Source organism: Montipora foliosa, chromosome 12 (genome assembly GCF_036669935.1).
Source record: "Montipora foliosa isolate CH-2021 chromosome 12, ASM3666993v2, whole genome shotgun sequence".
In the NCBI taxonomy this organism is placed as follows: Eukaryota; Metazoa; Cnidaria; class Anthozoa; order Scleractinia; family Acroporidae; genus Montipora; species Montipora foliosa.
Window position 1 is genome coordinate 27877775 of NC_090880.1, and position 10000 is coordinate 27887774.

Sequence of the window (10000 nt, forward strand, 5' to 3'; positions counted from 1 at the left end):
ATAGAGACTATCCAGAAAGGTTCCATAACCGCTAGTCGACATTACAAACTAACAGCCAGGATGATGGCTGTAGTTTTTTTTTTCCACGAAGGTCCCAACTTCCGACCGCCATAGTAAATACTATCAATGGAGCCCAGTCCTCACCGATAGATCTTTTTTCATGCCAAGGGTCAATCACAGACGGCAAAAATACTGCTCATTTCCGTTAAGGGTGGGGTGCTCCAAATTTGAATAGACCAATGATTCAGTCCGAAACAAAAGGCATCATCTCGAGGCTCTTGGGAATAAATGTAAGGAAAAGGCCTACACACACCCAGAAACTAATAAATTTAAACCATTCTTTCATAATTGCCATCGGCATCTAATTTTGACAGAGCAGAATGGAATATCAATTACTTCGCCCTTGTTTTGGGGTTTATCAACCTCATCTGTCACTGGAAACGACTGAGGAGGTCACTATGAAGCTTTGAGTTTCCACGCGAGGAAGAAGAAAAACACGCGTGACACTAGAAGATGCGAGAAATCGTCGAATGCTCAATTTTATGTACTACTTGTCAATGGCGCGCTCCCTGATCAGTGCCATAATTGTATTCTTGCATATGTTAACTTTTTTGTCTCTGGATCTCTCAGGTGTTAAATTATGTTACTTGTTTACTTTTGTTATGCAAAATCCAAAACGGTATTTGGTAATTAATGGTGCAATATTAACATTCCGATTTCGGTCGTCAAAATACGTTCCTCATTAAAATTCCATTCCCCTAGAGAAAGTGAGCAGCAGTTATAATTGACCATAATTCAGCTGTTCATTCTTCTAAAAGTTCGCTCAACTTTTTGCATTTCGTCGTTCATAAAGACTTGGATTTTCTTTTTTGTACCGACACTGGAGCAGAGAATGGACAAGGAAAGTATTTCGAAGATAAGGAGCGGATTTCGAATGTCGTGAAATTTTTAATTTCGTGGTTAACTAAAACGGACAAATTTAGCGAAGAGGAAAATTTTGGTAGCAATCATCGATGGATTGTAAGTACTTACGCAAACTTTCTTTGGTTGTTCTATACAAATTAATAACTTTGAGTGCTGAAGCAGTGAAGGTAGAGTAAGCAGTGCAGTGTATCTGTCGTGATATGCAACAATAGGCGCGCTTTTCATGATCATAGTGAATTTTACTCGCACTGATCGCCAAATAAAAACAAAATCTGCTCGTCCCTTCACTCAGTGCAACTAACGTTAACTTAATCTGACTTCAGCTGTATTAGCGTTAATGACTCGTACGACCACTATAATTTGCAAGGTGCGTATAACTCACTGGCCGATTTTCAAACTGTTAGATCTATAGCTTGTAGTAATTAAGATATGCTTTTCGTTTCATGATGGCGATGACGTTGTCTTTGAAGCAAACCACAGTGACCTGACATCTCTTTAACATTCTGAAAAATGCTAGCCATTTACTCACTACTCAGTTAATCGAAAAGGTATACATGACGCCAAGAATAGTTGAAAAACGCTGTAGAGAGATCGCAGTAATTACAAATACCCTGGGCAATCATCACAAAGGAGATAATCCAATGGTGCCTGTCTTTGATGAGTAACAATTCGAGGTTCAATGCTTATCTTATGACATAATCGACCTGTTTAAAGTCGAGGGGCAAGTGGACGTCCGATGCAGTTTATTGTAATATTTGCTAGAGAAATAGAGAGGCGGTTGCCGAAAGGATAGCGCATATATTTTTGGTTAAGAATATCTTCAAAAGCTTCCTCGATGCAGCTCAATGGTTCTTTAATAGATTTAATCCATAGATTATCATAATGAGAAAGAATCGAGTGCTCTTTTGGTGTAAACGTTGTCATAGTTTACGTTACTTTCTTCTCCATGCATGTTCTTCGTTGGTCTTCGTTGAGTGTCAGATTATTTAACAGTAAAGTTTAATCTTAAGGTCCTGTTTCTTTGGCGGAGTTCAACTCCTCGCCCTTGCAAACCATTAACAAACACCTTTGTTCAAACATATTTAGACACAAATACTATGAAAGATCTTAAATATTCAATTTGGGTTTCTGCATAATTTAAAGACCTGACAGCGGGCTCCGCTGAAAATTGATTCCAGGCCACATCAGTGGCGGAAGGGTCTTTTACCATTAGGAATCAGTATTATCATCTCACACTTTGAGGAGTCTCTTTGAAAACCGTTTCATTCAAACAGCATTGGCCAATATAAGAAGTCAAAATGGGCGCCAAACTTTTCATGTATAACGCTCGATCGGTTTCTAAAGCCCTATTAATTTTTCGAAGTTGTCCCTACACATGCAAACTGTTATGGCAGTTACACTTAACCTCAGTGTTTGTCTCTATGAGAAAAAAGACATTGCTTGACAACGGAGTTGCTAATATGATTTTTGACCTATTTTACGATGAGTCACTTTAAAATACCACGCGCGTCCAACTTAAAAGGTGATTAACGTACATTTTAATACGACAACCGAAAAGTCCAGATATTTATTATTGTGCTAAACATCGGAATACACGGTATGACAGCCTATATTGTGATATGTCTTCTCGTGAAAACGATGCCTCAAGACGACAGGTTTTGACCTGATGCCGACATCCCTGGATTCAATATGTTTTAAACTGGGAATTTAGTTGAGCCCCCTGAAGAATCACAAAGATAATGCGATAAATTAGTCTGAGTTGTGATCGGAAATCTTCGACCGTTCGTAAAATCGTCGGAAATTTACGAACACGAGCTGATCAAAGCAAATAATAATTCAACAAGAGGTGGTAACTAAACTTTTGCGGCAGCTGAAACGTTATCTTATGATCGTTTCTTGAACGATATCACTTTATTAATAAGGTAGAGAAAAATGTGTGAGCTGCTTATTATTTATTCTTTATTTCTCTTTCTTTTCGTTATCGTGTACAAAAACCATAAAAACTACCAGAAAACAACTATTTTTAAACACAAAATTTACAAAGGACGCAAAGAACGATTGGGTTTTCTTTCGAGTTCATAAACTTATGCGTTGGTCTTAAAAAAAGAAACGAAACTTTTTAATGCCCTTTCTTGGTGCAAAAAAGTGTGGTTTTAAGTTAAGTAAACAAAATCAGCTGAAAGCAAAGAGCTTTGTAACATATTTATCGGTTACCGAAGAAACGGAACGGGTGTGTTAGATATGCATGTATTACTGAGTGAAAGTACATGCAAGAACAACTCTTCAAATTTGCGATCCATTGTGACACCCATCTCAGTTTTCCAGCTCTTAATGCAGTTGTCAAAATCTATGCACAGTGCCGTCCTCTACATTTTCAATATTAGACAAGTGGCTTTACATAGAAGGATTTCAGTCAGTACGCAACCGAACCAGAGTTAAATGGCGAGTTTTATACCGTCAGGTAAGCAGATTGTAAATTGGGCTAAGACTTTGCCTTCATGTGAAGTATGATAAAGCAACCTTCCCTTCGCTACTGTACGTCAGATCTAAAATAAAGAGGCGAACATTTAAGATAAGGTTGAGCGTTCTCAACAAAGAGGCAATCCCGTTAAATGGAAATGAAACACCCCTGCATGAGAGAGTTGGTGCACTACGGATCACTTAATACAGTATTCCATGATAATACAGTTCCCTCTTCATTTACTTTTGCGTAGCTCAATCATTTCCTCTCGAAACAGGACGGGATTTTGAGATGAGTAAAATTTATCAGTAGTGAAACAAGCCAACTGAAAAGAAACTTGAATCCTTCTAAAGGGAGTTAATTTAAATTGCTAGCTCTTGCACTACCGTTAAGGCCCACTGGAGATTCTCTAGGAAGCCATAAACTATTATCGAACTAGTTTCTTTGCCATTTTTTTTACGTTCGTTAAAATTCGTTGGAATAAAAAAAACGATTAATTGAAAAGGTTTTCACATGAAAATTTGGGTTTATCAAACCAGTTGATAAAAGTAAATAAGATTTGTGAGCTTTCTTTACCTTTATCAAGTCGTTGATAAAACCCAATTTTCATGTTTCAATTCAGGCACTCCCAGCCGACGCAGCATCACAATTTCTTTATAAAGTAAAGCCTAGTTTCCTGCATATGATCGTCTGGGTCGCTCCGAACGCCCCAGTCGTTTCAAATAATGTTTAGAGGCGATCGGGACGATTATATGGAAACACTACACAGGCGATCGCTGACGACCCAGAACTCAATTCTATCCGGACGATAAGGTCGTCTCAGTCGCCCGGGTCGTCAGCGATCGCCTGTGAAGTCCCATATAATCGTCCCGATCGCCTCTGAACATTATTTGAAACGACTGGAACGATCGGGGCGATCCAGACAATCATATGGAAACCAGACTTAACTCCTTCATTCGCTGTCAAGTTTAATCATTTCTGTTACGCTGAGATTCGGATAATAGTAGTCTAAATAAAGACCAAACAAAGATAGGGTTAGGTAAGAATTGGTTTTATCTCATGATTCACATGGCTCGTTCGCTTGTGTCGTAACTCATACTCCCATTTTTTTTTTGTTTCATCCTCCCCAAACTTTTACCGGGCTTTACAAATTGACCATAGATATTCATTTGGAAAACCAAATTAAACACTTATTGCAAGTTAAAACATCGTTTTTACACGTCAGTGACAAGGAACGATAGGTAAATTGTTTTCTTCTGAATGGACAATATTATTGATTCAGTTGCAAATACTGATCACGAATTTAATATGTTCTAGTGATTTTTGAGTCTTGATAATGCATTAGATATTCGTTGAAAAAAAATTAAAATTATTCAAGAGAATAAATTGTGTTCTTCGTTTAATATTTTAATATTTGTGAAGGCCTTAAACCATGTTTTCCTGGCGTGCTACCCGTATTCCGAAATTGAATTTGAAATAAGTTCATTTGACGTCATTCAGCCTCGGACAGTAAATAAAGTGCAAATAAAGACAAACACTTTTATCAAACAAGTTAATACAATATTTTCATTCGTAGAGCCAAAACCTGGAGCTTAAATGGCTTAAAAATTTGTTGATAGAAGCGCTTTATTTTTTTAGAACTGTTCAGTTTTTGGAAAATGATTTTTTTCAAAATTGGATTACGTGGAAATAAGTCACGGCATGACATTAGAGCGCTCGATCATTGTGTCTCCAAAACAAAGACGTTAGCTCTATGACCGTCGTCTCCCTTGAAACTCTGTGCAAATCATCTATAGCCACAGCAGCCCTCCAAACAAACGTCTATTTTTTTTAATTAAGGGAGTCGCTGTGGCTTAATTAACAATTATTCCATGAGCGCGCGTTGGATATGAGATGATAGATAGCCAACGAGGCGCGTAGCGCCGAGTTGGCTATAATCATCTCATATCCAACAAGTGCGAGTGGAATAATTGTTTTTATTAAAAACGCCCCCAAAATATAGAAAACTAGACTACAATAAAAATAAAAAGGCCCAAAAAATCACGCATATGCTTGCCGTGTTTGTAGATCATGGTATAATGGCTCATAACCCATGATGGCATAGCCAATCAAAACTCTCGAATTGCATTATCCAATGATCCAGTTTTTAATAATGCGAATTATTCAATGGCCGTGTTGTATGCTTCAACTGTACATATTTTTGGCAACATGCAGTCATTGATATTCTTGATTCCATTTAGGGTTTGTCCCAGCTGTGATATTTTTGTCTTTCATCGTACTCATTCTCATCGGACTTCTGGGAACTTATTACTGCCTAATCAAGGAACTATGTCCGTGTTCCAAAATGGAACCTGCCCAGCGCAAGGACACTGGGTACGAGGAATTGGGAGAGGAACCCCCTCAGGAAATAGAGACTACTGAGGACGAGGAAGATGGACTGGCGGATGATGAAAAAGAAGACCTACAAGCAAAGATGCCAGTATTTCAAACTGACGAGGAAGTCCAAAAGAGTGTGTCTGCATACGGGGATGTTCAAGTTGATACGGGACTCAAGGAAGTTGATCGGGTGCCGATTTTCGGAAGCGTTCACTTACAGGTGGAATATTCAGTTAACGTAGGTCGATTGACTGTTACTATCTTGGATGCCCGCGATATTCCGGGTAAAAGCCGCGGCGGCAGCTCTCAATGCCGCTTCCATCTCGTACTGCTTCCGTCAAGGAAGCAGCGCTTCAAAAGCAAAGCACGGTCCACTGTGAATCCTAAATTCGACGAGAAGTTTGTATTTGATCGCATTTTAGAGCAGGACTTATTTAGAATGGCACTAAGAATCAGACTATATGGATACGAAAAGCTAGGGAAGGAGAAACTGATTGGTGAACTTGTTTTTCAACTGGCTGATGTGGCGCAATCGCGTAATAAACAAATGGATTTCTGGAGAGATCTTAAAGCTCGTCTCAACGGTAGCAGCTCGCCGTAAGAGTCTCTAACCCTTATTAATCTTGTGATCGTTCACATTTCGAATATTTAAAAATTATTAAGAGACTTGCATTCAACATATACTTATGAACTAAAATTCTTGTCATACAACCAGCGTTGTTGGCGTAGAAATGCTGTCAACTCTACGTACGGAGACTTGAAATATTGATGATTATATTGTCAAACACCTAATTACTTGTGTCCTCGAAATCTAGTTTCCCCTTTGGAGTTAAAATTAGGGCGCGTTCGATTCACCCTATTCCGGAATAAGAATACGTGGAGTGATGATTAAAACGGTATTTTTAGCGCGCTTCGAAGCAGCAAGGATAATAAAAATATGTTTAAAATAGCATTTTAGCGGATGTTTGACAATTTTAATGTGAATCTCCGTAAAAACGAAGGATTTCTAACTTATATTCCATGTATTCTTATTCCGGAATACGGTCAATCGAACGCACCCTTAGTTTCATAGCTCAAATGAGCTCGAAGTGGTTTTTTACCAGTCACTTAGTAAGGGCAAGTCCTCAATGCCACCCACCTACTTCAATTCCTATCCTTTGTGCCCCAAATTGCGACATTTTATGGCTCTTCTTCAAATCACTTCACTTCAGTAATTAAGTGCTATCTTAATTACTAAAACAATAGGTTTAACGAACAACTCGATGGAGGCTTCGCACGCTTCGTACAAGCATTTTATATTTTTGTACATTTCTCATCCCAAATTTATCCCTGGAATGTTGATACACTTTAACTTTCCATGCCAAACAATTAACTTTGAGTAATCGCGAAATTACTACTATAACGGGAAATCACGCCTATAGATACCGTTCTCACAGCCGTCGACGCCGTCCCATGCGTAAACTCTCTACTTTAACTTGCACAGCGCTTGCGTAATTACACTTTTTTGACAACGGTTTCGAAAGCACTGCTATTCTTGTGCAGTTTTGTAGATGTCATTAATTCGGTTAATGTAGGCTTTAGTCTCAATGTAAAATTCTATTTCAAATTTAAACAACGGATTAATCTTATTTTATTAAACTATCCTCTATAATTTGGACAATAAATGTATCAAAGATACTATGGTCTCGTTTGTTGAAGTTCCAACTTTGACCAGTTTGCCTTCTTTCTAGCAAGCCTATTATAGTTTCTGACAATTTAAGCTTCGTTTATCAACTTGTAACCTGGTTTCTTTCTCTGTTTCAGTTATAATATATTCCTCGCTTATCCCGAGGGCGGAATGCACCGGCCCCACTTTGTCGTTAAAACTGAGTTTCAGCATGCCAGCGCCTATAGGAATGCCCCCATAGCTACAGTGCAAAGTTCTTAACAACATTCTTTTTAATAGTACGTAAAATTTAGGTTTTTAGGCTAAAAAGTGTATTAGAAATCAATAAAATTGTTAGTATTTGTGTTTGTTTCAAGCAAAGGTCACCTAGTTCCAGGCATTTTGAGGCCTATTGTGCTTTAGTTTTTATAGAGGTAAATTTCCGGCTCTTTAGGACGATTTCCTTATTTGTTTAAATCAATGATTTGCCTAAGGCAGGCGATAAATACAACTGGGCATAAGCTACCATTCAATGGAATCGATTTTTATGAGAGATGAAAACCAGGTTAACAGGAGAGAAACCGTCGAGTCAGTTGAGATCACTTGAAACTCAGCCTACATTCGATTGCAGAGTGGGAGGGGTAGATGACCACTATACCAGCCTGACTCTGCAAAGGCGTACAGCACAGGGCACAGCACAGGAACCGTGCGTTTACGAGTTGTGCCGAACTTCTGGGCGTAACTACAAAAGCGCATATATCCCTCAACGTGACTTATAAGTGGTTTCACATTCCAGATACAATTCAATGGTTTTACCAGCTTCCTGAGAAATGACGTTACGGCGGCCATTTTGGTATTTCTAAACAGTGGAACAGGGGCCATGTTGGTGTACCCAACTAATCCTTCGGGAATTGAGCTCTATTATCATGCAAAAGTTTTCTTTTGTTTCGGTGGAAAAACAAGGTTACTGATCACGTGAGTAAAAACACTCTATATTCCGCATTCCATAAAATCGAAGGTCACGAAATGAAGCGGCACTCGCCACTCCCTGCCACTGGGTGTTGGGTAAATGGGCGCAATATCTCTAGTACTTTATTTTTTACCTCCTTTTTGCAGACTTAAAGGGAAGAATTGAATTAAACTTGAAAACTACGCAAGTATTTATGATAGCACAACCCTCTAGATCTAGCATCCGTCTAGTCAAATATCTTCAGAGTTTCAAGGTAACTTTCGTCCAGCTCCCCGCTCAGGTGAACTAGGACACTTGGTAATCGATAGACGAAAATATAGTTTTTGGAATAACTAAGAAAATTAGCTTCGGCCCTTGAACAGTGGAGGAGGCTGACCCGTTTGAAGTATCAAGGACTACATTAAAGATCTACCGGTATGCTAAGTGAAACGAACGTCGACATAAGCATCAACATCAACGACGACCTCCGCTATTTTGCTGAAATGGTCAGACCTGGGGAATCTCGAACGGGTAAGGATGCTTAAGTACAGCTAGGAATGCTTAGGTACGGCTAGGGATGATTAAGCATAGCTAAGTTCGCCACCTGGGACCACTATATGAGTGACTACACCGGACCACTATATGACTGCCTACACCAAGTAGTTACCCTCGAACGGGAGATGATTGTACAGACACGGTCAGATGTAGCAAATTTCCTTGTTCTGATGTCACACAACGCAAGCGAACGCAAGCAGAAGGGATCCTTGGGCTTGTGTTTATGTTCGCGTTAGGCCCGTTTTTCACGGTGAAATAACCGCTCTTATGCTGTCGTTCTGCTAGGCTTTTAGTCATCAGCTGCAGATTTGGCAGCTTTTAGACGGTTTCATCTTTCATTTCCGGTGCTAATGCGTCAAAATTAACCTAATTGTTTTCTTTACATATTTTGTACTGCGTGGCGGCACTGAAATGTATTATTAGGTTCCGCCTCAACAGCAGCTCACGCAAGAAGGATATTTTATCCGAATCCAAGATCAGGTTTGGCATAATATTCCTTTGAGTACGAACATACAAGTCTCCACCTCTACATCGTATTTATGGCGCGGAAAGCCTCGAAGACTCTGCTTTTGGATTTTGGACTCGATCCCGACAAGACAAAAAAAAACACTAAGAAAAACAAAGGGCTTACATATTACATCTATAAATAAATTAAGCAAGGTTTATAGTGAAGGTAAGAAAAGGGACCAAACGGAAGACAGCAACATAACATATTATAGGCTTATGCACAGATATAGATCAAAGTAGATTTGGATTGATTTATCAGTTTTCTCAAAACTGTTGAAATGCCATTGCCATGACTTAAAAAGTTATTTTTAGTTCGTCCCTTTGGGTATCTTTTTCCGAGAAAAGCTGTGACAATTCCGAGAATTTGCATATTGCGTCGCAGATCCCTTGGTGCTGTCTGATTGGATGTTGAATGAACACATGACCCGTTCAACACGCAGTAATCATCAAGGGGAAATCATTGGTAGTCATTTGCATCGGCAAGCAGCAAGAAGGCTAAAAAATGGCTACGAGTTTGAGAGAAAGTTATGAGCTGCTTGGACTTCCAACAAATGCCAGTGAGGACGAAGTGAAAAGAGCGTAC

At 39.1% G+C, this 10000-nt stretch overlaps 3 protein-coding genes across 4 annotated transcripts in view; 2 read left to right on the top strand and 1 right to left on the bottom strand.

Moving 5' to 3' along the window:
* LOC137979769 (uncharacterized) overlaps positions 1–113 on the bottom strand; it is a 6411-nt gene extending 6298 nt beyond the window's left edge. Inside the window, exon 1 of the mRNA XM_068827118.1 lies at positions 1–113. This exon is cut by the window's left edge and continues 54 nt beyond it. Coding sequence (XP_068683219.1) covers positions 1–42 — 42 coding nt within the window. The 5' untranslated portion in view covers positions 43–113.
* A 645-nt stretch (positions 114–758) lies between these two features.
* LOC137978773 (synaptotagmin-16-like) lies at positions 759–7438 on the top strand. 2 transcript variants are annotated; one of them, XM_068825832.1, is made up of 2 exons: positions 759–1020; positions 5626–7438. In XM_068825832.1, exons 1-2 carry the CDS (start codon positions 1014–1016, stop codon positions 6360–6362), a joined length of 744 nt encoding a protein of 247 aa, XP_068681933.1. In that variant the 5' UTR covers positions 759–1013; the 3' UTR covers positions 6363–7438. The 2 variants fall into 2 exon arrangements, with proteins under 2 accessions (XP_068681933.1, XP_068681932.1); XM_068825831.1 differs by lacking the exon at positions 759–1020 and adding an exon at positions 3224–3385.
* A 1311-nt stretch (positions 7439–8749) lies between these two features.
* Positions 8750–10000, top strand: part of LOC137979596 (uncharacterized) — a 3489-nt gene continuing 2238 nt past the window's right edge. The window contains exons 1-2 of the mRNA XM_068826899.1: positions 8750–8886; positions 9349–10000. The exon at positions 9349–10000 is cut by the window's right edge and continues 2238 nt beyond it. Of these exons, the coding sequence (XP_068683000.1) occupies positions 9920–10000 (81 nt within the window). The 5' untranslated portion in view covers positions 8750–8886; positions 9349–9919. The remainder of the gene's footprint in view (positions 8887–9348) is intronic.